Source organism: Bombus flavifrons, chromosome 5, assembly GCF_040668555.2.
Source record: "Bombus flavifrons isolate JBK064 chromosome 5, iyBomFlav1_principal, whole genome shotgun sequence".
Taxonomy (NCBI): Eukaryota; Metazoa; Arthropoda; class Insecta; order Hymenoptera; family Apidae; genus Bombus; species Bombus flavifrons.
The window spans coordinates 3,469,318-3,497,011 of record NC_138446.1 but is presented as its reverse complement, the minus strand read 5'-3'; the positions used below and the strand labels follow the sequence as shown (position 1 = coordinate 3,497,011).

Here is a 27,694-nt window from a genome sequence, read left to right as displayed (position 1 = left end):
CATTTATTTTATCTTGAATCCACGTTTCTGATTGTATCTCACGACCACTCTATCGTAAAAACCAAGCTCAACAGGACAGAAAACTTGTTATCGTTCCAACGAGAAGCCAGTCGGTCTCTTGAAATCGGTATCGAAATTGGTATATGCACCAACGATAAAGGAAAGTTGGATATAGTGTTCAGAGCGCGAAAAGCCTGTAGCTCGTGTAGCTCGTAGCCATCGCTGCGGGGTGTAGCCTGCACCACCCTGCGGTTAGCCAAGAGCTGGTATGAGTTTGGCTCATCTTCAGTTCAGTTTCGGAGCCACCAAGGCTGGAACGAGATGAGTTGGAAACGGAAAAGAGTGGAGGGGATCCCTGTAAATTGAATGACTTGCCCCGTTATATGTTGCCCTCACCGGTTTTCTTTGCTTTATACCATTCTCAGAAATTGGCCAGAACCCGCGCTCAGATTCCATTATAGACAAGAAGTCAACGCACAACCTAGCCAGCTCGTTCGATGCCATTTCCGTATGTATTATGCATGGCCCAGACAAATTTCGTTATCCGTGGGCAGATAAGAAAACGCCGTCATTTATTATTTATTTCCCCTCTATCGGTAAACGGGAAAAATCCCCGATCCGGTCGCGACTACTGAATATTTTAAGGTGCTTTTCACGGGGAAAAATGGGAACTAAAGAGGACAACCATAACACGAAATGCAAATTATTAGACGTATCTGGAAGCTTTGATTATGTGAAAAGCCATTATCCGTTCGATCGTGGATCCGTTCTTAATGCGTCGATTGAATATTGAAAACGAGACCTTTTGTCCCGAGGGCTTATGACACTTTTAACCGGTTTCGTTATATCAGTTCGCTGAAATCAACCGCTCGAAATTGATCGCTCTTTAAGCGCGATTTAGACGAACGATTTCCCGGCAATTTTATTCGTTTTTAATTGAAATTTTAACGCCGAGAATTAAAAGGGGATGGAAAGTCGCTTTGATACGAAAAATGGCAAATTTTTGGTGTATTTAAAGATCACAAAGGGAAAGTACGATGAGCATTTTTTTGTGTTTTATAGGACAGAAATTTTTATATTCGATATATTGTCAATCAAACATGTATTATCAAAACCCATTTCCTGTTTGATTTTGAGGTTGAATGTATTCTTTCATTGCCCTTTTGATTTATAAAAGACAAAAATCCTTAAAAAAGATTTTTACCTTAAAAACGTTTTCATCGTCAACAAAGTTAATTGCTATCGCATGTCTGTGGTATTGGTTTCGAATTAATAATAAAATCATCCAGATATATAATGCTAATAATATTTATCGTATTCGATACTAAAAGCATTAACGTACATAGAATGGAAATTTGATCTGTATTTTTCCAATAGAAAGATAGAAAATTTCTGATTAACAAGTTGAGTGCCGCGCTATTTTCATCCGATTTTTAGCTCAAGCTACCTGCACCGCTAATGGTAATCTATCACTCTATCACTTGGTTTACATGCGCTGAAAACATCGGTGGTTTGAATCGAAAGTTCAGCGTGGCCTATATATGTACACCCCACGCAATACTAAACGTATTGAAAACAAAACTTGGTCAAATCGAATCAAATAATATAAACCACTTTTTAAATCGTAAAATAGAGACTGGCAGTTGTGTTTTTAAATGTAGGAGGATCTTATTAAGATACAGTCTCAAGATGTTGTTAAACCACGTAAATGTGCCAAAACTATCGTGCGTCTCCACGGTGGAGCCAAGTTTTATAAGCTATTCTAAGCAATCTGATGTTTGCCCGAAGTTACGAATTGTATCATGCGAACTCGACAACTGTAACAACTAAGTTTCGCCACTCAGGTCTCGGTACAGTAACGGTCCAGTCTTTTTGCAAAACTTGCTCAAGAAAGGTCTTATCTTTGGCAAATAGCGCGCCCAGTAGAGTCGTTGTAATTAAACTTGTTATTAACGTACTCCTTTAGCAACATTAATGGAAAGAAATACTTCGCTTATTCCCCTAAAATAAGTGTGACGTTCGACTTGATATACATAGCTTGATTTACAAATAAGAAATTGAAACTCATAATGATGTAGCGTAATATAAGATAACGTTTTAAGTATATAAATTATATTCGTACTGTGGATGTTTAGGCAATATCATATTTTTATAAACGTAACTAAATAAGCGTAATTTCAATAGGGATTTAGTGCACTCACTCGATATTATAACAACTTTTTTATTCTACACGTGTTATATATTTTTGCATATTATGTACATTCGATGCATTCTCGTACTTTTCCATAAATTTTCCATAAATGCATAAACATCCTTAGTCTAGTAAATTAATCTAAACGCAGTAATTAGATCTCATAGAACACAACAGAACGCGTTTAAAGGTATCTCAGAGAGCAACAACTAAAATAAACTAATCGAACGAAGCAATAAAATGCTATAAGGAGGTACCTACCCCGTCGTTGAAAGCCATGTAATACGGACCTAATTTCACGGAAGCGACCAACACAAATATTTTCCCCAGGCAAGGATCGTTTCGGCTAATACAGCAGCCCTTCACCCTTATCGTCCTCTGCTCGTAGACAAGTGTTGTTTATCAGACTGATGTCACTTATAGCGATGGCCAGAAAGCCCGAATTTCGAGGTAATCACGCTCCCCTTGATCCGGGCTTCGCGGGCACCCATCGGTTTCACCCTCGTCTTCACGACTTTCGTCGTCTTCCTTCATCCCCTGCGAAGACATCCTCGCTTCGTGGAAAATCCGCTGTCTGGTCCAGCTACGACTCGATAGCTAGGACGAGAACGAAAAAGAGGAGAAAGGGAAAAAACCAGCGACTGATTTCCCGGAGAAAATAACGCTCGACCTGCCATACGGGATATTACATACTGCGGATGTTAACGTTCACCCCTGTTATATTTTTGTTCTCTCTTCTTTTTTCCCTATTCTTTTTTCTTTCTTTCTCTTTTGTTTTTTTTTTCTTTCTTTTTTTTTGCTGCCGCGAGGTCGCGGGTGCTGGGAGAGGGAGCAGAAACAGAGAACGGGGGATATATAGCTCTGTCAGATAGCGGAATGCTGTAAATCTGTGCATTATACATGACAGCGAGATCAGCGCCATTTGTTATTCCGGGTTAGAGAGAAAGGGGGTGCAGGGCGCAGAAAAGGGGACGTGAAAAATTATTGGCACGGCCAGCACTTACCGAAACGAGACGTTTTCGGATTCGCCGGTTGGACCACTTGCCAGGGGACTAGTTACGGAATTGAAATTATCGACTATGGCCACGCGTTAATGTTTCGTGGTGGTGTCGCCGACGGTGATCTCGCGACCGCGTCCCTACGAAATGCTCCTTTTGTGAAACGCGATTCCTTTTGTCCGCGCCATCCTGCAACGCCGAGTGAATCAAAGTGTTTGAACGCCCGTGGTTAGATCTTTGTGTTGGCCTCTCTAGTCTTTTTTCTTTTCTTTTTTTATTTATTCAATGGGTCAATGCTGGGGGGCTGATCGTTTCGATGTAAATGTTGAATCAGATTCCGTAGGAATGGATTCCTTTGGTCCATTTTAAACGCCTCGATCAGCTTTCGAGGTTTTGGGATTCGATATTATGGTAATGATATTATAATTCGTAATTTTAATAACTTTAGTATCTAGACACTGTACAACTTTTACTTTGTCGCACTGTGATTCTGACGTATTCACATATTATGATTTTGATACATTTTCACGATGAGGAAAGAAAATGTTTAATCGCAAATTGCATTAATGCATATGGTCTACTTGGGAAGAGTATAATTTTATTTTACTGAAATCGTATTTTACTGAAATAAACGATAATGTTTCGAAACTGTAGATAAAATATACACAGAATTCGTTTGATGCATTAATAAGTTCAAAATATATTCATATATTTACGATGATAATTCAATATTTCACATACTCTACTAAACTTTGTTTTCAGAGTACTTGGTTCCATTATTCCGTCATTATTGTAGTTTATTATGCGACTCTACATTGTAAGTTAAAAATAACGGCAATTCTCTACTTCTGAAGAGTCGGTAGAAGACTAGTCAGAAAATATTCATCGAATCAATGAAATGGCTCTGGACTTGAAGTTGTAGGCTGGGTTGAAGTAACTTCAAAGTTAGAAACCTTTGCGATATTACTAACAATAAGAAGATTTACAATGGATGCAAAACAACCAGTTTGTGTATATTTCCAACTATCTTTAAAATAGACATCGTGGAAAAAAGATTAAGCATTTTCCTAGTTTAGAAAATTGATTTAAAAAGTTAAAAAATTTATTATAATTATACGAACAATAAATATCTCATTCTATAAAAGAAAATTGATCGGAATGAATAAATATTTCTATTTATTTCGATTTACTGTTTAACCGCAAGCATAATAAAGATATAAATGTACAAATAGACGTTCATTGATTTAATTAAACTCGCATAATTAGTTTTAGATCATCGTTGTTTCCCAGCATCCAGCGAATTCGGTCTTGGAAAGTAAATATTCAATAATTCTCGTGCAATTTCCGTAGTTATCTCGTTCCATAACTATTTATCACTCTCAAGCGTTCGTAATCAAATTAAAAGCGTTCTACCAGCAAAATTCAGATTAAAAGCTGCTCGTTGGCTCGATTAGGCGTCAGGCGTCTCTGACATCTGCTGATCACCATTATTTCTCAGCGCCGAACTTACATCGATAACTTCTCGAAATTCAAACACGTAACACATTACCACCACAAAGCTTCCACAATTTTGGTGCTTCTTTCGTTTTCGTATACACCACGCTTTTCATTTTTAATTTAATCCTTGACTTTCTAACTTCTCAGTCGCAAAGTGTTTTCTATAGTTCCCGCGGTTAAAGTACACATTAGAGCATGTTTATTCTAGCGTTAAAAATGTTTTCAACGTAAATGTAAATGCCGGTGACCGCAGGTTAACTTGATCAAAAGCGAATCGCGACTCGAGAAATATTCAGAGACACTGTCAGAAGAACCCGCTTAAACGCGCGTCCTCGAGGAAACTCAAACCGTTCTATCGCTAAAAGGCTACCTCTGAAAGAAAGAAAAAGAAAAAACTGGCCGAGCAATTCGAGCAAATTTCGCGTTCGGTTTTCCCAGTTATTCCCGATGATGAGTACTCGAACGATCAACTTTACAGCTCTGTATTCGCCATGTACACGCGCGCGTTCACACACCGTCGAGATAATAAAAACGACCGGTCGAATAAAGTTTTTATCGGCTTGTTAATTTTCGAAGCGGCCGCGGCAACGAGGCTCACGCGATTCGCTTTTGAAACTATTCCTCGCTGCTTATCATTGTTCCTTTCGCGCCGTATTCCCCACGAGGGACTAATGTTATTTATTCTGCAGTGCATGGAAAAAAGTTAACACACAAATGCTTCGCTATTCTGCGTAAATACCAACATACATATGTACATACATACACACACGTGTACGATGTATTATACACGACGGAGTAGCCGGACGCAACGGTGGACGGGCAAAATCTGAACACGAATTGAACATGCAGGTGTCCGTAAATAAACTCGTTGCATCGAGTTTGTTGCGGCGAACCGTTGGAACGTGAAGGGTGGTTACGCTTTCGCGGCTTGTTCGCCCGCTACAAAGCCTCGCCCGTGGACCGGGGCTTTTTATTTCGCGAAACTATTTAGCCCGGTCCCAACGCCTCCGGTCGGGGAATATCGTTTACATAATTACAACGGCCAACCAGCGAGCGCGCCAACCGGAAGAGCCGCTCTTCCACAGCCTGCGTGTATGTATTATATTGCGGACCAGTATGCAATAACGAAAGGAGGAAAGGTTATTTTAAGTCCAACAACTTACGCGCAACCATTAAAGGTTATAGGTCTCTATTCGATATTAAAGCACTGGCTCTTGCGGTATGGTAGACAACGTTCCTATTACACAATAGCAAAGAACGACAATCACGTTGGAAGGTGGACGTTGCTGGGGATGGGACGGAAGTTAGCGAGTTGCGATTCAAACATAAGCAATCGTGGGAAAACGTCTTTATCCGAGGGAAAGTATAGGAAAACGGCGACTATGGCTATAGAAAGTTGAGTGGTCGCGTAACTCGAAACTTTCGCGGACTTAGGGTACGATTCTAAGGTTCTTTTAGTTCCCGTATGCGACTATGTATACGTGTGGTGAGCTGGCCTTCTGGCATTGGACCAATGACATGTTGTTGAATTCATTTTATAAAGGGAGAGACAGGCCAGCCAGTTTCTACGTGGACTGTTTCCAATAGGCGCGATTCGATCGTTGGTGGATAAAAAAAAAAGGAAAATTGATTCGATGTTTAGCATATTGAGAATGCTCGACGTGCTTCGAATGGATAAAATGGCGGAGGCGTTGGTTATAACCGGCCTGTAGTACTCGTGCTATTTTTTCCCTTTTTTTCATGTAGTTGGTCAAGCTGTTTAAGTGTCTCTGGACGCTATTATCTCGTTGATGGCAGCGCAGTGGGGGAAATACACGGAATGGCAATGAGAATGAGAAATTTATGAGCAAAAGTCGAATGTGTACTTATATATAATTTAATAACTCTATAAACGTGCATACCATGATATTGATTTGCTGATGGTAATCAATATTAAGATACCGTTGTGCCGATCCCATTTTCCTTCGTTTACGTTACGGTACTACCTATTTTATTACAGTACCATGACTGCGTTTGTACGCTCTCTATCACACACACACACACATACACACTCTCACTCCATCTCTCTTTCTCTCTCTCTTTCTCTCTGTATATACATAAGCTGGATTTCTATTACTTTTCTTAGAATTTGCGCCTGTAATTTGTGAACCGTATCTCGGGTAATTTGAATCAGCGCTGGAACGAAGCACGATCTCTTCATCTTACAAAGAGCATAATTTTCTCTCGCGCAGCATATCGCTGAAAGTAAGGACAAAACAACGTTAGATATATTTAAAACACCGATTTAAAATGATTAAAAATACAAGAAATTATTCAGTTCCTTTTTTATTTTCATTTATTTGTGTATTTTTTTCTGTATTAAACGCAGTCAGTTTTGTGTAAAATGTTCTCCGGCATCAGATCTGTAAAACTGTCGGCTACACGCGTTGTCAATCCCACGCAGTGTCATGAACTGTTTTCTATATATAAACACTCCGTTAATGTAGATGTTTTTAATAAAATGATATTATAAATAAAAGAAAAATTCACAAAGCTTTTAACACGATTTTTGGCAAGAATAACATTTTTTGCATTATTTTCTTTTCCTTTTTCATTTCACACCTATATAGATACATTATACGATAACATTCCCTAATTAAACCTTCATTGTTTCGTAAATTGCAGGCGTTTATTTTGATATTACCATTTGTATGAGATTCTTTTCCATGTTTCTCTGAATATTCATTTCAAATGGGGTAGTTACGTTACAGTCTACAAGCTGCAACATAATATGTGAGACTCATTTGGAAATTGTATCTGGCACTTGAAAACTATCATTTTTGCTTTCCAGTAACTCGCGTTCGCTTATCTGTGGCAGCAGGTGTTCCAAATGACCACCATGTATTTTAACAAGTCTTATTCTTTTAACATATCCAGCTGTTACTAGAATTTGCTGGCAGCTTTGTTTAATTCGTTACAAGACTCTCTCCTGATTATTAATGAAAGCTGTTGCAGATAACGCGTCTAAAATAGGGTCAACGACTAAAATTCTGCTGAATTATTTCTTACAAAATAACTGAATAACAAAATTATAGAAATTTGTAAATGTTTAATATCTTTAATATTTAAAATTTGCTAATAATTTTCTATCAGTCATTCGCTTTATATCTCCTTTAAGGGGTCTTTGAAAAATATTTATATTCAGATTGATTTTATCTCATTAATTGGTTGAAAATATAGCCCTTTTTAGTAACTACTTAATGAAATTACGTGGAAATTATTGAATGGAAAAGTCCTTCGCGTTGGGTTGTTTCCCCAGTAATCATGAAAGAAAAATAATGACTCGTTTCGAATTTACGATGTCTACCGTGATTACAAGTTCAGCCGAGTTTTACGTCTCTGTGCTTTGCCAGCGGACAATGGCAGCCTCGACAAACACTCGTTTCAATTACATACAAACATGTTAGGGCTTGATTGAGCCAAAGATATTTTAAAGTGAATTTTTTTTCTTTTATTAGCAATCCGACGTTACCGCGATTATATAGAATTTATATTTTATACATTAATTAGCAGTTTAAATTTTAGGTTCGGTAGAAAACAGGGGGAATGTAAGATACAGAAGATAAGTGTAGAAACAAGGCCATTTTTTTGCAAAAACGTCGAAATAAATTACTACTATATAGTAGTAGAAACGACTTTACTTTTACTAAAGAATTTACTTTGAATTTATTATCTACGTCTACTTGAATTTTATTTTGTTGATTTATTTACTATATCATTGTTTTATTACAATGTTACAGGGCAGTTCCAGTCGAGGAGGAGTTCATATGGAATGGCATCACGTGGACCGTCGACGACGACGCTGCCAACCGCGATAGCGTTGGCCGTCGCGATGTCAGTGATGGCAAACGGTCTTTGTCCAACGCAATGCCATTGCGACGACGAGAGCTTGCACGCGTCCTGTGCTTACGCGAGCCTCGAAGTCGTTCCGATCCAATTGAACCCAGAGATCAGACACTTGGATCTGTCCAACAATCGTGTCGGCAATATTCACCTGTCGTTCGGTTTCTACGGTAACCTGGAAACGCTTGATCTCACGTCGAACGCTATCCACACGTTGGGCTCGGACAATTTCGTCTTCCAAAAGAATCTGGTCACATTGAACGTAAGCAGTAACGCCGTCAGAGCCTTGGCCAAGAATTCCTTGCAAGGTTTAGACTCTTTAAAGGAATTAAACCTAGCCAGCAATAATATCTCCGACATGGACGAGCAAGCGTTCAAAACCACCAGTGAACTAGAAATCTTGAATCTAAGCGACAACTCGATCACCAGTTTGCCAGAAGGATTATTAAAGAATCTGCACAAAATCCGCACGTTGATCTTACACGGTAACTTTCTGTTAGAAATCCCCACCGACAATTTAGCTCTGGCTCCGAGCTTGGAGAACGTCGACCTATCCGACAATTTGATCCAGGAGCTTGACAGGGACTCGTTGCCGTCGTTGCCCTTATTAGTATCGTTAAACCTGGCGAACAACGTTATCAGGAATATCGCTGACGACGCGTTCGACCGACTACCTGACCTACTGCACCTAGATCTGTCCGGAAACAATCTGACATCCGTACCCACGTCCGCACTGGCTAGGCTGAACGTTTTATCGAACCTGATTCTTAGTCGTAATCCGCTAGGTACATTAGAAGCCGGTGGATTTCGCAATCTATTTGAGCTAAGAAGTCTGGAGCTGAACGATTGCACGATCATTAGCGTGCACGCGCGAGCGTTCGCTGACAATGTGAACCTGGAACGAATCTCGTTGGATGGTAATCGAGGTTTGAAAGAGCTGCCAGCAAGGGTTCTCTATAGCGCCAGATATCTGAAATGGGTCTCTCTACGTCGATGCAGCCTGTCGACCCTGCAGCCCACGCAATTCCCTGTGGACGGCCTGTCGTCTCTTCGCGTCGGTGGCAATCCCCTGGTCTGCAATTGCTCTGTGCACTGGCTGTGGAACGTTATCAGAGCGGAAGAGCGGCGGAACGAGTCGAGGCTCGAGTTAGATACCCACGATATCATCTGTACCGACGAGGAATTCGCCGGGAAAGCCCTAATCGCTCTGTCGGAGGGTTCGTTGCGGTGTCGGCTCAATCCTCTCTATCTGTCGTTGTCAGTAGCCGGTTGTGTAGCCGCGACGGCGACCATTATGGCGCTGATAGCGCATGTGACGCGGTCCAAGAGGAAGAAACGTCTGGCGTACGCGGCGCCCAATCGACCGGAATTCCTTGTCTACGTGGGCAGGAACAACGACGAACTAGACAAGAATGCGGAATCGTACAGCAGACGGCTGTTGGCTCGGAACGAGGACACCCCGTACGATACACCACGCGGGAAGCCGGGACAAAGAAGCCCGCAACCGCAGGATACGAACATCTACGAGACGCCTAGGTACACCAGACCGACGACTAATCGTCGCGATACTGGCACCGATCCGACGTTTACCAGGCAGGCGGAAGAGGGCGTATACGCGGTGGCTGACGTTACCGATCTTCGCGACGAACCACCGGAAGTGCTGTCGCTTTATCGCATGCAGAGCCCCGCGGCTCCCAGATCGAACGTTCACCGACTGGACTACGGTTATGACTACGAGTACGATTACGATTACGAACCGCCGCTTCCTCAAAAACCTCACGTGGTGTTCGTTTGAGAGAACGGCAGCGTCTTAACGCTGCCCGATCTGTGAGAACAAAGATGGTTCTCAACCCTCTGGAGATTACCGAGATCCGTAACACGAAGAAACCGAGCCGCTAGCTCTTCGTTCAGGGAGAAGATACTTTCCGAATCCCACGGAGAAGATTCATAGAGGAAATGGATTACCTAGTGACGCGTGCTAGTTTCGTCTTGTACTTCGGTCACGTCCGGGGGATTACGGAAGAAATTCCAGTAGCGACAGTCTCGCGCGCTAGATCTATCGTTGTTGCGAGCTAGCAGAGAACAGAGGGAGGGAGGAGGGTGCTTTGGACAAGACCTTAATAGGGCTGGATCTATTCTGACTGATTGGCCAAGATCAAACGTGATACGGTAATCCTTCCTTCACCGAAAGTATCGATTCTGTCGTCCATAAGAGGTATGCATGGAGTCGTGGCATACTCTCTCTTTCTCTCTCTCTCTCTCTCTCTTTCTCTCTGTCTGATCCTTCTCTCTGTCCGATGAAATTTAACGCGTTGCTCGCGGATGGTAGATCGGTTGAAATTATTCGACTACGGATATACTATGCCCACCATAGGATCTTCAGCATCATCAAGAGAATAGCATTCCATCGTCCATCGCGCAGAAACGGGGACAGATGGTGGACTAGACTCGTGGTGGACGAGCTGAAAATGAAATGTCTTCCGAGAGATAGTCGCGCCGCTGGAGAACAGCAGAATGCATTTTCGCTGGGGGAACGCAATCTGACTCGGAATGTAAATTGTACGGCGCATAAACGTGGCCACCGTTGTATTACACAGGGACTGGGAATAGGGAGGCTACGGGAACGTATTTATTTTCACGGATTGCGTCGGATTCCGTTGGTTCAGTGCAAATGCTGGGCGCCGTGTTCCGAGGCGGGCGTTCATTTCGCATTTAAACGTAGTGACAAATCAAATCAAAGCAGCGTCTCGTTAGTCCGTTTAAACCCTCCCTAGACTAGCATCCCAAGATTACTCTTCCTCTCTCACTCGCGTCTTCACCAAACGTGTATCTGTCTGTCCCTTTCTGAACCCTAATTTCGCTTTTCCCCTCTTTGTTCGTTCGTCATTCCTTCAACTGTCTGTCTATCTTCGTCCACGTTTCCCTTTGTCGATTCACCGTTCGAACAACTGTCCGCGTCCTTTAGAGGAACATTGACAAGATTTTTGCGAGACGGTCGGCTACCTCAAGCACAAGCGATTTACATAAGCAAGAAACGAGTTGAAAGAATGAAGGATCGCTGGGTGTTGTTAAATTCGCGTTCCTTCATCCTTTCGTTCGCTGTTTCTTTATCTTTCTCTTATCTGTCTTTATATCTTTGTATAAGGCGTATACACACACTTACAGATACGTGTATTAACGAACACACACGCGAAGCATAACCACACATTAAAACATACACCGAAGGGAGCAAAAGACACAATGTTAGAATTCGTAAAAACTGGACGGTTCCTTTTTCCTTTCCGCTTGAACCCGCTGAAGTCGAGTGAAGAGGGCCGTTTTCAGATGAACATTGTAAATTGAAGCAATAATAGACGCGACCTTTACCGTTAGGAAACACATTACGATCGCACCGAGGTATATTTAGACACGAGAATTTCACGTTTATACAGACTTAAGCGTACTATATATATATATATATATATATATATATATATATATATATATATATAGTGATGATATATATAAATGATATATATATATTTATTTATTAATTTATGATGTTAAGTTTGGAAAAGATGTTACGTTTTGAATACGAGAAAAAAAATATACTTGATGCATCAACAAGAACATGCGTACGTATCCATCACGAAGCATCGATCGAACTTTCGAATTCGTGTATCAATGTGTACGAGTATGCTTTCAATCGTAAGTAACTGGACCTATAATAATAATTGTAGTAGATTTTATTTATTCATCCTGCATCGTTTATTATCACAGGTTAATTACTATATTTAATTTAGACCTAAAAAATATAAAATATGTAAAACAAAAAAGAAATTGGCAGAAGATATCTAAGTTAAAAAGCAATCAATTTCAAATGTAAATTCGTTTAAACTATTGAAATTATCCTAAATTTATTAAGTGTCCAGCAACTTATGGAGGGAAATATATTTTTTATTTACATAAATGTACATTGTGCACCCAGAAAATCGTAATTCGTGACACGTAATGTGTCGCAAGGATTAATACGCGGACTCCGTTAGTACGATGATCTGGATAACTCGGCCGTATGCGTATTGCCGTCGTTGTGCGCGTCCTCGAAACGCAACGCGTCTAGAAATTTAATGGAATATCGAATTCCTGCTGATTAAAGTCTCCAAGTGCGATGGCTCCTCGAAGGAGAAGGTCGAAAGTTAAATATTCAATTCGCCACGGTAAACCTTCGCCCGAGCCTTCGTTCGCTCGCTCGAAAACCTCGGATTGCTGTAAGATTTCGGGAATAACAATTCCATCGTGAATTTGCCGGAATAATAGCGCCTCGATTCGCGGAACGAGGTCAGAGCGAACGGTATTATTCTCTTAGAATGTCACGTCCGATTGGCTTAGTCGATTTTTTATTATGTTTATCTTCTATCTAAATATCAGGATTAAATAGATGGTAGATTAAATCGACTGTTTCGAGTTAATTAAGTTTTATTTAAGAATAACTTTATTTTAATAATACATACATAAATTCAATTACTTAAGAATTTAAGATGCCTTGTGAGAAAAATGAAATATCATTCGATTTTAACAAAATAGATAAAATTCGATTGTTGAAACTTAAAAGTTAATTCGTTTTATATTTAATTACACCTTCTTGTCAAAACTATAACTTTACAATAATTTAGTGAAATAATCCAAGTATTAGTATGCAAACGTAAATATATGAATTTATTATTTAAAATCGCGTGTGTATCATTTCGTGGAAGGCTATAGCGGTTAAGCCATATTTACGTTTATAGGATCGATACAGAAGTTGTTTTGGTAATAACAATTTACCATAGGCTTATTATTTTGTGAAAAATATCTACGATCGTCATTCTCCTTTTTCGCGATACATTTATCCTTAAACCTCTCAGGGCGCAATGTAAACCAATATCTCACGCTTTCCTTAAAACCTGATTTCAAGGGGTCCGTAAGTAGTGAAAACGATTTTTATCAGACCCGTATAGAGTCCATCGATCGAGAGTTAAATTCTCGATGGAATAACCTCCGTATAAAATAAACTCGCATAAAACTTGAAAACCCTGACACACCAGGATACGAAACGGAATCCAAAAGCAAAAGAACTGCCAACGATAAATAATAACCGTATTCCAGTGAAGTTCACTACAAAGCTTTGACTTTATACTATGTATTTATACCGTGTGTTCTAGGTTTCTCCCATAAAATGGTATTAATATATTCTGTGAGTAAAAGTAAGAAGAAATTTCAATGAAATTCTACTAAATAAATTTTCAAAATCTATAAATTCTAATCAAACTTGCCGATAAATGGTTTATAAGGCCATTTGTACGACGATTTTTTTCTTATTTTCACTCACAGTTATCTTCCGTTTTAAATAGAAGTATTAATAAAATTCCAATTGATAAATTTTTAGAATACAAAAATCCAAATTGAACGTTTATTACGAGAAGCTACGTTTATACAGGACCTTTTCTTATTTCTACTCACACAATGAATATCGGTTTGCAAAAAAAAAAAAACACACATACTGGGACATCCCACAATGTCAAAGATGTACAAATGAACGAAACGCAATCCGGAAAAGGGGCTCAAATAGAATTTACGGAGCGAATCCAACCGGGGCGGCCGAATTTGAACAGTTCCCCCGACGCTCGACCGCTTAATTTACGCCGCGATCGAATCGTCCCGATAGCTAGCAGGCTACATAAAGAATCGGAAATGGCTAAGCACAGCCAAATGAAATATTCGTGCCACCTGTAAGAACGCGATCCTGACGCGCTGGTGAAAGCGGTCAGAATACATCCGACGATCCCTTTCGCGTATTACTTCCGCGCCCCTCGGTGATCGGCTGGCAGACAGCTGTGAAAAATTAATTTTCCCCGAAGCAGCCGATCCCTCGGCAGTCGACTCGAATCGAGGGTGAAAACAGTGAAAACAGAAAACAGCTACGGTCCCACTGACCCAGAAGCCGTGGTTCTCCCGTTCATGGACTATCGTCCGACCGTCCATCACTTTCAGAAAACTTTCCAAGTTTCGACAGCGAAGTTCGCAACCGATTGTCACGGCCAGGCCGGAAACTTACTCGCAAGAATAGATCCGCCGGGTATAGAGGCGATTTGATAACGCGGCGATTTTTCAATTCCCGTTTCATTTTCCGCCGATCAACGACAATAGAATCAAACTTCCCGAGCTGTCCGGAGTTCTATAATCTGCATGTAAAATTATAGACGTCTGACATTGCCAAGTTCATTGTGTATGATCGTGTAAAAGTACTTCAAGGGAATTTAAGTTGGAAGTTGAACATACAGATTGGGTGATTTAAATGTTTGCATTAAATGGTTGTTTTAACGAGGAAATTCGATCAATATCATGCAGTTATAAACATAGTTAATTTACATTTAATCGAAATGTTATAAGAATAATGTAAGAAAAATGAGAATATTTAACAAAGATATCTAATATTGTACTATTCCCTAAATCAAACAATCCTGATACAAGTAATATTTCCACGTTCTTAATGACTATAAATAAATTTCATGCATACGCCTAAACCGATTACACCACGTGATACATAACTTAGTCCCATTTCGACCAGCCTGCTACACCCAGATTAATTCGATTCGGATTAAGCGAGCATTCGAAGGCACGACTAAAGCAGGGCAAAGAAAATGAGCCCAGTAGAAGGGAAGTTTCGACCGAAGGAAACCTAGATTAAAGAGCAATCAGAGAAAAAAACGAAGAGAAAGGGAAACTGAAAATGAAAAGAACGAACGGGGAGAAAAGAAAAAGCGAGTCATCGGACCACCCTCTGACAGGCCAAAATATTAGATTTGAGAGCATTTCATTGGACCCACTTTCCCGGTCGGTTAGCCAAGATTCCACGGTGGCATTTCGCCCGACTCGTTAGTCATGGTAGTTAGTCATGTTACACGGATTTCGCCCAAGGAACGAAGAAGAGAAAGATGAAAAAGAGGGAAGCTGTGCTCGAGCAGACGGAGAGCCGGTAGGTCGCGCGAGAAGAAACCAAAAAACGGCCTACCTCTGTTCCTTCTTCGTTCTTCACGGTGTTCCTTTTTCTGTTTTTTCCTTTCTCCCTCTCTCTCTTCCTCTCTTCTCCCTCACCTTTTTTCCTTTCCGGTTTCGTGTCACGGGGATCTCGATGCGTTCGAGGCGCGCCCCATCGACGGCTATTTTTGTATGTACATAGAGACAAGAGCTGCGCAACGTCGAATGCACATCACGTTCCTCAGACGCGTAAACGTCCGTCTTCAGTGTCCGTTGTTTTTTGCTGTTCATTACTCCCGGCTCCTTTTATCTTGTCTGTCTCTTGAACTTTGTCCATCTGTCTGTCTACGATAATATCTCCGCCGGTTTCATAACAACGATGCGAGAAAATACAGTTGTTAAACGATTTCGGGATTCTCTCGAACGCAGCTTCCGCTGCTTCGTAACGAACCAAAGCGCGACAGCGTGCCGCATATCACGATGAAGATGATGATGACCGGGCGTCGTCGCTCGATCGCTCGAGTGCTGGTCCCTCGTTCACTCGAGTCTTCATCGATGCTAATGCGACGGTGTCGCCTGGGTTTCTTGCTGTGTTTGAGAAAAGTCTGTCGAATATATCAGTGACGTGCAATATTTTATACTTCGTTCAGAATATTGCCTATCTGCGATATTAACTTAATTATACAAATACATACTTGAACTTGAAACATTGCCAGCTAGACGAATTATAGAAATTTTGAAAAATTTTATCTTTGGGAAATTGGCGATTATAGATATTGAAAATGAAGATCACTGCATCCTTCTATAAATATTATTGAAGTATGTTTGTATATTTGAAATTCTTTTCACTTGTCAACGTATTCAGCTTTCAAAAAAATAAGTAGATTGCCGCTCTACAAATGACGATATCGCATGCGATTAAATTTCCAACATTCCCCAGAGAATAAGTGTGAATTTGAGATAACTGTATCGTAATCTGCTGTCAGTTTATGAAGTACGAGATACCTCGCGATTCGGAGCAAATTAATGCTGATTTATTATATTAATCCCCGAATAACAACGCAAAAGCAATTTATCCCGATTACAGCAATTCTCTATTTACACTCGAGATTCAGTCGAACAGTATATTCGAAGGATACTTTCTCAAACACTAGGACACCTGTCTAGTTCAGCCGCGTATTCATGTATCTGACGTTTAATGGAGCTATAGTAACCTGTAGACTACTTAAGATTAGAGTTAAGACAATATCGACGCGGACGTTTCATTTTCCTCGAGCGTCTAAGACACCGTTCGTATATATAATTACTTCGTTACATGCAATTTGGGTATATTACGTACGTTTATGAAACCGGCTTACGAATGCGTCCACTGTTTATGCCATTTTTACCTTTTCTTCGTCCCCTATCTGATCTGTTTCCTGGGCCCCCTTGCACAATTATTTACCAACTAATAATATTAATGAATTAACAAGTTACAAGTTATAGGATATAGACGTTTGTTTTATAATTTTACTTGTTAATTGCTAAACTTACTTGTAGAATTTTATTTATCTCATTAGTAGACTGCGGATTTTTATGTATATATGGGAAAATTAAAAGTGCAAAGAAACACGGAATGCGCATAATATGCGAAAGTAAATGAAATATTCAAGGTGCAACACTCGTTATCATATTTAGTAATTCTTTAGTTGTGTTAATAAAAATATGAATTTGCATAAATATCCGCGGCCCACATTTTTTCTTGCTCATTACTAAACTCGTTTCTATTACAGGACAATTTATTAATGCTGATAACTTATAATTTGCAACTTGTAAAATATCACGAATAATATTAATTTAATTGTGCACGAGGGCCGTGATCATTTGTATCCTGATTGTGCTGCGAAAATCAAAGAGAAAACTAGTGTAACTTGTTTCGTCGTGAATGTACCGCCTGTACCTACGTGAATTTTTCCTGTAAATATTAGTATAATAGTTTCGTGTGTTCATAGAGTTCATAGCTGTTCTTTATGTACAGCCTCTAGCTTCGCCTTTTCTTCTCGCTTCCGTTATTCTTGTTCCCTTTCGTCTGTTATTCTGTTCTCTCCTTTTCTTTTCTTTCTCGTCAAACATAGAGACGAAAATTGAAAATATCGACACGAAGTCGGTGATTTTTGCATTTCGCTGATTCGCAGAATTTTTCCGTAAAATCGCTGAGCATGGAATTGGTCATTTCCGCGAGAATATCGCGTTGAACTATTATTCTTCCTTGACGCGATAGATCTCCGAATTTAATAGTCCTTTCGAAAACTTTCTGCCACCTTTTTCTTAGGTCGAGCGGTGTATAGCGAGAAATGGCAAATCTCGAACACAAACTAAATCGACCGACTGATTTTTTCCAACGTTTAATATAACTTAGACATACTGCATCGCATACGTGCACATTCGTATTTTCTACAAACGACCGTGCGTAGGATTTTTTCAATTTTTGATTAACGACCAGTCAACTTTTATCACAAAGCTAACATTACTAGAACGAACCCTCGTCTTGTGTACCGTTTCAATACTCTCCGCGAAATTTCCATTAAATTTCGCGGTGGAGCTACGAATTTATACACTTAATAATTATATATAAATTAATTATAATATAAATTACAAAATATATACATACTACTACCATTATAGTAGTACGTATATACATGCATACTCACGGGTAAATATGTATGTACGATTTACTTACATACACGAAATATTTTAAGTAACCATATAGAAATTTCATACATTGCTAATAAAAATGTTTAAGATATCTAATAAAGTTATATTGTATATTCAGTAATATGTGTGCTATTTGTCCGGTATGTAGATGAAATGCCTGTTAACTCCCTTTTATTTTGCGTTGTTTTATTACGTATGTATACGTATGGAATATTACGTGTAGATATCTCAATCCTGTGTTTTATATATCTCTATGTGCTTATCTTGTAACGTTTAATTACGATATTTTTACGTTTTATCGAATGTTTACTTATTCTGATTTTATGTTGAACGTACTAAAATAAAAGCCAAGAATCAAAGATTTTTCAGAACTTATTTTCTCGAAGATCTAGAAGCTCGAATGTAAAGAACATCGAGTTGCACTCTGTTGAATAAACAAGGGTAGTCGCAAGGTTTTTATGCGCGGTACAAATAGATTTACTTTAGGGATAAAATCCTATTTAAAAATACCACGTCGTGTGGACCATAAATTCTACCACCCCTATCTTACTATTGGGTATGCACAGGAAGTTCCCAAGTGTAAGTTCTTCTTTTTTCTCTCGATTTAAGTAGCATACCGGATGGTCTTTAGTCAGGCATTAATAAAAACATCTGAAATACATCAATAAAGGTAGATGTCTTTAAAATTTAAAAGAGCAAAATAACAAATACATAGAAAAAAGTAAATAGATTTCCACGATAGTTTTATTTATGCGATATGTATCAAGAATGGACAATTGTTATTTTATACAATTTAGTCATATGGAATGAATTATTACTCGGTATTATTCTAACAATACTCTTCTTCCTTAAATACAGAGAAACACAGTTTTTAAATTTGATATTTGTTATATTATAGTTTCAAAATGCCAGAGTATGTGTTCATCAAAGTCTGTAATTATACTGTACATATTGACAGGTAGTTAGCCTATATTTTATTACATGAAACATTGTTTCTCATTGTATTTATCATCAAAAACTTACAGTTACATACTAGTTCTTTTATCAAATAAGGTATCAAACAAGAACAAAACATCACAGATAAAGTTCAAAATCCACTCTTGCAGCATCATAAAACTGATTATTTTGACCCGTTCTTCGCACCCAAGCTCCACTTTTAAAATAACCTTCCCTTGCCCATGCATTCATTTGCTCACTTGTATGAGGACCATAAACTTCTGCATTTTCATCTTGTGACCATTTTAATTCCCATGTTACTTCTTTAGCTTCGTCTGCTTCAGAATTATCAATTCCTTTATTATTACCTAAAAGAAAATAAACATAATATATAATATCAGAAAATTATATAGGAAAACATTCTCAGAAAAAATAATTACTTTCATTCTCATCCAATTTTGCTTTCTCTTTTACATCAAAATCATCAGCATACATATCCAACTCTGCTTCCTGTTTTGAAGGATGAGCATGTTTATCTCCTAGCTCAACCTTATGAAAATCATATTATAGTTAGGTTATTAAAAGTTGTTAATATCTACCATATTTTATCATGTGCAATTACCTTCTTTTTGATTTGCTCGTAACTTTCTTGATATATATCCATATTTCCAGTACGAGTTAACAATTCATTTGCCAATTCTGTTAATTTTGTTATACTAATAGAATTTTGATCATCTTCTATCGGTTTCTTTTCCTGTTTTCTTTTCCATCTCTCTGCAGTAGTTAATCTTTTTTTTCCTTTTCCTTTAAATAATTATAATGATGAACACATTCTTTCAAATGTAACTTAATCAACTAAAAATAGCTACCAAGCCTGCACAAAGCCTTAGAAACAGTTTCTCCAGGTTGTAAGTATTCCAATATTTGTTTATAAACCTGAGTTGGATTGAACATTATATCTGGATCTTCATCCTCACTATCACTATGTGCCAGTCCAAGTGTTTTACTGCTTTGGCTTTCCTTCTTTACACTTGCTGTAGAACTCGGTTTGATCTATCAAGATTACGCCTTAGTAATGTTTTGCATTACTGAGTAAACAAGGCAGGTTTACAGATAATTTTATTTGTTTGCTGTATGGAAACATATTCTGATATTTCAATATGCAAAAGTCCAAGAGCAAGAAAAAAATTAGAAACATGAAAACAAATTTACATTTTATTTTAAACTACCAGGACTTCAATTCGTATTATACAATTATGCAAATTTAGTGGATTAGTTCTGTCACATATTCTAAGATTAAAATCATTTGACCAACTAGTTTTACAAACCTGCATCCAATCAATGTTGTCTAACCAATTATCTCTAATTTCTTTTTCTTTGTTCCAAAGATAATGGCCTTGTTTGTCAAAATGTCCTTCTTCTAATTCCTCTTTCATATTAAATGCTGTAAACCCCACATTTGTTTCTGGAGCACTTGGTCCATCTTCGGCACCTAATAATTATATACAGATATTTAACATCGTGTTAAACAAATTTTTCATATTTTTACGTACCTTCAATTTCATCATCACTCATTATATTATAATTATCCTCGTTAGCATCATCATCTTCTTCATCCGAATCTAACGAGTTTTTTACTGGTGTTTTTCTAACATTATTATCTTCTAATTCATCAAATTTACGTTTATACATTTTCATATATTGTGAGTAACAAATCGATAATAAAAGATATCCGTCTTTTACTTTATCGTAATAACTTATTATTGACTCTTCCAGCACGTACAGTGAAATATAATCTTTTATTGGACGTTTCTTCACTATTTTCAAGAAAAATATTTAATTTTATATAATAATAATTACACTGTTTCTAGAATGTCTAATAGATAAATTTCAGGAAAACATATTTAACTACAAACGATAACAGTACAATTTAAACAGTACTAATTATGTATAAAGTATTTAACTACGTTCAAGTTAGGTTAACTTTTGGGCAGAGTAGTAAGCTGGTAACCACGGTCCACGGTCGTATACACAGATCTAGCAATTTCCGTGGTAGGGGTAAAACTTTTGAGCACAATCAAATAAACAAGTTTGGACACACGCTAGGGAAAACTGTCCATTTTTTGAATTAAAAAATGTCAAGATGGAGGGTAAGAGAAGGTTTCGTTATGCGAGACAGACAGAAATAAGTAGAATACCTCTGTCTCTGTCTGACACATTCATAGCATGTCAAGCATGCGCAGAGCAAAATCCTTCTTATTTTCCGCGTTGATTTTTTACGACACAACTTTCGAACGAGTTTTTCTGTTTTCGGAACGAATATTCAAGCAGAGGGGAAATGACAGTGTTAATGCCTATAAGGTTCAGTTGGCCCTCGAGAAGAAGTATTGCACCAAGCGGCTAAGTATTGTACTGATTCAACTCTAGCATAGACAAAAACCTATTTATTTCCACGCTAGTGTGTAACGTATGTATAACAAAAACCTATTTAATTCTATGGTCGTACGTAAAAATTCATATTTTTCTATCCGAAATATACAAGTATAAGAATAACAGAATCGCGTAGTAATCAAAATGAGTTGGCCTAAGAAAGAGAAATTAATTTTTTACTATATCGCATCGCGTCGATGTTTTTGTTATAATAAAACCTAATTTCATTTTAATAGTAATCTCACTAGTTGATGGCCAAGCGAATAATACATATTTCTGACGTATCTGTTTGCAGAACAAATTGATTGTAGAAAGATTTCACACATAACGATTGATTTGTGATCCACGACTTTTACCCATGTTACTTATATTACTGAGTAAAATTTATTAATTCCATGAATTTTATATGAATTTAAATGTAACAGCACAAGACAAAGAAGGAAGACGAGAAAGAACACTGTGTTAGTGTGCTATGGTGTATCATGTTCGTGTTTCTATCACCCCTTAACACCTAAGGTTTTGTCCTAACAGTTAGGATCTAGCTGGCTCTATTGCATTAAGACAAGTTCGACCAACCGACCAGCAGTCAAAAGAGAAAATTTAATAAACCCATTCAATGCCTCATTTTAATCAGGAAAATTTTACCAATATGTTAATGAAATTTTTATTAGCAAAAAATTAAAAATAAAAATTTTTCGTCGTTGTATTAGTGTTGCCTCACTGATGCGAAAGCGATCTTACTGTGCGACCTTCTTGAGTGCCTAGGATTTAGTCAATGTTTAGAGCACGCCATGAAGCGATCGACGATCCTAGGCCTGGAACGCAGGACGTGCGATGGCTGTCGAATAATATTTGCGACTGGTTTTCAAAATGTTTTTGTCTGTAGCATTTCCATATTAATTAATTAGGTATATTAAATTTTGTGTCATTTAGTAGTACTTTCATATGATTATGGACTCATGTAAGAAAATACCAAAAGCGAATTCAAGGGAGTCACGTTTACGCACGTTTTATAAATTCGGAAATGTCGAACTCGCGTGATTTTATTTTGACGTTCGTCCACGTCGACGATTGTACAAAGGATACTCGAATATACCAGGCATCGCAGTTGCAAAATGTCGGGACCCTCTGACTTACATTACTGTACAGGGAGGGCTTAATTTATGGCATCCTCAAATGTTAATGCTTCTCTTTTCACACCCGAGAATGACGAAGGCCAGGTGCCCGTCCCAGGCGTTCGAATTTCACATTTTCTTACAGTCGTATATTTTAATAAATATAAGAATGAACAAATCACCTTGTAGGCCTTCGTGGACGAACGTAACTGCCGTACCGACTTAGAAACTCGACATTGATTTAAGCATCCTTTACTCATAAACGATGACCCTTTGATAAAGTATTTACTAAAAAAGAATTAGTAGATCCTAATAGCACACATGGCAAATGCGTGTGTCCAGTGGAGATAATAGACAATTGCTTAGGTACTTCAGTAATATGTATGTATATGTATGTATTGAATTAGAGATATATACACATAAAGAAATAGATGAGTGAGCAAAGCTGCGGCGACGACATCTCGTAGGCGTATCAGTAATGAAAGTAAAAGGTAAAAATCGTGGATCACAAATTAGTTATGACATTAAATCTTGTCTGTATAAAATCATACAAAACAAATAAATCACGGCAGAAATATTATTCGCAACCTATCAACTACTGAAAGTACTATTAATATTGAATTAAATATTAAATTAATAAACTACATTGAAATAATATTTGAACTTTTTTATAACAAAAATATCTCTACGAGGAAAGTAACTTTAATGTTAAATCTATGTTAATGTTGAAACTATTATGTATGGAAAATATATTAAAATTACTGCACCATTCCATTGATCCATTGCCGTTTTAGGGAAAAGATTTTCTTTTCTTCTCCAAAAAAATATAATAAGCTAAGTTAAGTTTAATTATTGTGCGATTTTATTATTCTCGTACTTGTCTATCTTGTATAGAATAGCATGAACTTTTCTGTAGAACCGCACAGTGAAATAAGCTCTTGTAGTGTGGAACCACAGCGAGTATACCTCCTTTGTGGTGGAACTAAACAGGTTCTTGTATATGCTAGCGTGAAACCAAACAGTGCAAATCACTAACTTTATCGGTTCTTGTATATACTAGCGTGGAACGCCTTCAGCACTTAGCCGCTTGGTGCAGCACTTGTATTGTGAAATAACTAAAATAATGGGCGCGAGCTATGGTCGTATACACAAGTCTGGACTCCAATGGAGGAGGTAAGGCTCTAAATATCGGAGACTACGCTGTACATATCGGCCATCATAGAACACTGCAATCGTGAAGTTACGATTTTGTGTTCAACATCATCGTTATATAAACTACAGAATATAAACTAAACCATCGAGCTTACTCAATGACTAAACTAAACTACTCTTCATAATTTTTCACAATTTATTTAAAATAAGTATGTATACAGGGTTTCACAATTTATTTAAAATAAATATGTATACAGGGTTTCATTTGGTACAGAAGACTGCTGTTTAAGTAAATATTAATTATAAATCATTATTAAATATGTATTATTATCTTTAATAAAAAAAAGTTAACAAAATTGCAACCCCTAAATCAAGTATATACATATATATTTAATGTAATGTAATGTTGTTTCGTATAGTAATTCGGCTGATGAGGTTCCAACATCTTCTTTGAATTTCTTCGTTCGTCTTTGTACGCGATTTGTATTCTAAGTAAAACGATTGGTAACATTCCCACCCAATTTTCATTATTATGACATCCTAATGCGGTTTTCAGTGAGCGACGCTACCGTTCGACCAATCCGTTTGACGCTGGGTTGTAGACAATGGTTGGTACCCGTTGACATCCGACGATGGAGGACCTTGTCCTTGAAAACCCTATCAGTCGTGATAGTTTCGGGTGTTCCGGATCGTGAAACCTACCTTTTGAAGAATTTTTCAGCTATTGTGGTGGTTGAAGTGTCTTGTATCGGAATTGCTTCTGACCAACGTGAGAAATGATCGATAATGTTTAGATAATAGCGATATCTTTGTGCGCGGGGTAGTGGGCTGACGAAGTCTATGTGTACATGTCGGATTCTTCCATTCCGAATTAAATTTTTTAACTCCTCATCTGTATGTTGCGCTTCTGCCAGTTCTCCCCTGTTAATTATTGGCATTCATATTGGCATTCATATTGGCATCTCAACTGTTCCTGTTCTAGAGAAGGAATCAGCAACGATATTGTCTTTTCCTTTTGTAAAAGCAATTTATGTTGTAAATATTCCGAGGAAGTGTAAGTGTCACGGTTGACGAGGAGATTTGTAATGGTTTATGATCGGTCTTAATAATTAAATCGCGTCCTTCAATTATGTGTTTAACGGAAATTTAATACTTGAGTAGATTACCAAAAGTTCGTGATCATAGGTGCTGTAATTTTATTAGGCTGTAGTAAGTTTCTTGGAGTGAAATCCTAATAGTTGCCATATTCTGTTTGTAAATTGTTCGAGTGCGACTCTCATAACCGTATCCCATGCATCTCTGTAGAATGCTAACAGTGCGTTTTCTACAAGATATGCCAAAGGTATCGCGTTACATAGATATTTCTTGGCTTTCTCGAAGGCATTAGTTTACTCCTCGTTTCTGTTGATAATTCTCCTATCTCTTTTCTTCGCTTCGGTAAGAAGTGAGTAAAGCGGTGCTTGAATTTGAGCTGCATGAAGTACGAATCATTCGTAAAAATTGATGATTCCTAGAAATCTTCCTAGTTCCATTTCATCTTAGAGTAATTTATAATCCTTTAAGGCTAATATTCAGTCTTTTAAAGACCTGGTATCTTTGGAGCTAACCAAATATTTGAGATATTTGACCTTTTCAGGTCCAAAGACTAACTAGCCTACATTTATCGCTAATTAGTATTGTCGGAGGCATTCGAAGACTATTCTAAGGTGCGGTTCGTGCTGTTCTTCATCTTTTAACACAATAATTATATCGTCGATATATCTGTACTAAACATTCATTCCGCGTAAGATCGAGTCTACATATAATATCTCTGAAACGCGCGTTACACATATATAATAAGACGAAAGGTATTATTAAGCCGTTTTAAGTACGTTTTCGGGCGCGATAAGAATTTGGTTATATGCTTTGATAAGATCTAACGTGATAAAAATTTTAGCTTCGGCTGGTTTAAAAAAGAAATCTTGGGTGTGAAATACTAGATATCTATCTGATACGGTCATGGGGTTGAAGCATCCGCCCTCACAAAGTCGCCATTCACCATTCTTTTTGGATATCATGTGAAAAGGGCTCGCCCATTGATTTGAAGACGGTTGGCAAATCCCCTTCCTGGTCGTATCCTCGAATCCTTCTTTCGCTATCTTAAATCATCCGGGACTAAGGCGTAACGCGCTTTTTTGCGATTGGTTATCCTTTAATGCAAATAAAATACTGAACGTTACTAATGCCGCCTGTTCTGAACACGTGTCTTTGTGATTTAGTAATATCGATAAATTTTTGTAACAGTTTGCTGTACTTATTTGAGTGGTCTATCGTGGAAATAATATTTATTCGCCTAATGAAACCTAATGAAAATGAGAATGAAAACTTAATTGTGTGTTTCCGTTGATAATTCTGTTACCGCTTAAATCTACCCATAGATTTTATGTATCATCTTAGAAACCATAACATCTTAGAAAAAACCAGCGCCTATGGTACTCTGATGAACCTCTTAGGTACGATGCGCCACTATAGTGGCTTTCGTGGATGTAATCTTATATTACGGCGCGCCACTATAGTGGCTGACTCTACTGACTCATTCGCTCATCGTTTGAACTAAATGATCTATTTCATTTGTCTTGCTTCACACTTTTTTTATCCTTGCGATGTTTTATAACAGTGTTAACAATATGCAGCCAGAATATATAGTCTTTGTTTTTGATACGCCAGTGTCAGATATCTATTGTTGCTTTTCGTTAAAATAAATATACCATTATTAGATGCTCTTTTTAACATGTCGATCCGTATCCTTGTAATTTTTTAGGATCTTCAACCTCAAAATGTCGCTTCAAAATAGAAAATGAAGAGCAATTTGAAAAACAATATCGCGCTATAAGTGTGAAAATTGTGACGTGGTTTTATGTGTCGTACCGTATTTTAAAATATATCACATTCAATTGTATTATTAATTATTAAAGTAAATTATTAAAGTTAAAGTGTATATGTCATATCTTTAAGAAAAATTATAATTTAATTATCAAAAACTTCATTCCAATGTGCTTACGTAGAGAACACCATTATTCGTAACACATTGCAGTGCTGTATCGTTTACGGGTCAAACTCTGCCATACAGAGAAACAGCCCCGTACAAAAGTCAACCGTACCGAAGAGGTTAATGTCAGCTATTAGAAATTCCTATGAAAATCGAATTCCTACGAATATCGACCGCTAAAACTTCAATCATCTTTTTCCAACCGTTGCAACTGTATGTCGAAAGATCGGGATTTATATTTCCGGCTCGGTTTTTCCTTCACAGAAATTGCGGTGAACTTCGCACGTTCGCGGAGAGACGCGATCTCGAAGAAGCGCGCCAACGGAAGTCGTAAATTCCCGTTACAATTTGAATAATCGACGCCACAAATCGTCCGATCCCTTATTTCTTGTGGGATAATAAGGGTAGTTGACTGTAGATAACACTGATATTAACAGGTTATTATATATTTGAATGCTCCAACAACTTCAGTGTGATACAAGAATGAGTATGTGATATGACAACTATGAACGAGTACGACCTGAGATTCCTTTCGTGTTGACGATGATGATGTATGTGTTCAATTTGTAGTTTCTTGCTGGATTTCTGAATCTTAATGTTCCTTGCACCAGCCTTTAACTGGTTCTTGACTTTGACTGAGATTTGACTGAATATAGACTAGAGCGCAAGGAGAAGAAGTGGAGTTGACCCTCCTGATGATATAGACTCGATCTAGATTGGATGTGAAACTGGATGTGAAACTGGATGTGAAACTGGATGTGAAACTTGGTGTAAA

At 37.9% G+C, this 27,694-nt stretch overlaps 3 protein-coding genes across 4 annotated transcripts in view; 1 reads left to right on the top strand and 2 right to left on the bottom strand.

The window, feature by feature from the left end:
- LOC138179571 (carboxypeptidase N subunit 2) overlaps positions 1–18,903 on the top strand; it is a 37,385-nt gene extending 18,482 nt beyond the window's left edge. The window contains exon 2 of the mRNA XM_069112485.1: positions 8,466–18,903. Within this exon, the coding sequence (XP_068968586.1) occupies positions 8,498–10,363 (1,866 nt within the window). The 5' untranslated portion in view covers positions 8,466–8,497 and the 3' untranslated portion in view covers positions 10,364–18,903. The remainder of the gene's footprint in view (positions 1–8,465) is intronic.
- The window catches only part of ND-B12 (NADH dehydrogenase [ubiquinone] 1 beta subcomplex subunit 3), an 86,163-nt gene continuing 58,948 nt past the window's right edge, over positions 480–27,694 (bottom strand). For both annotated transcript variants that reach the window (XM_069112514.1, XM_069112515.1), the window contains exon 3: positions 480–489. The gene's annotated coding sequence lies outside the window, so the exon portion shown is untranslated. The remainder of the gene's footprint in view (positions 490–27,694) is intronic.
- holn1 (CD2 antigen cytoplasmic tail-binding protein 2 homolog holn1) lies at positions 19,109–21,480 on the bottom strand. The gene is made up of 6 exons (XM_069112493.1): positions 20,748–21,480; positions 20,523–20,686; positions 20,064–20,247; positions 19,817–19,998; positions 19,635–19,743; positions 19,109–19,562 (listed from the first exon to the last, which is right to left on the bottom strand). The coding sequence occupies exons 1-6, from the start codon at positions 20,890–20,892 to the stop codon at positions 19,333–19,335; spliced, it is 1,014 nt and encodes a 337-aa protein (XP_068968594.1). The 5' UTR covers positions 20,893–21,480; the 3' UTR covers positions 19,109–19,332.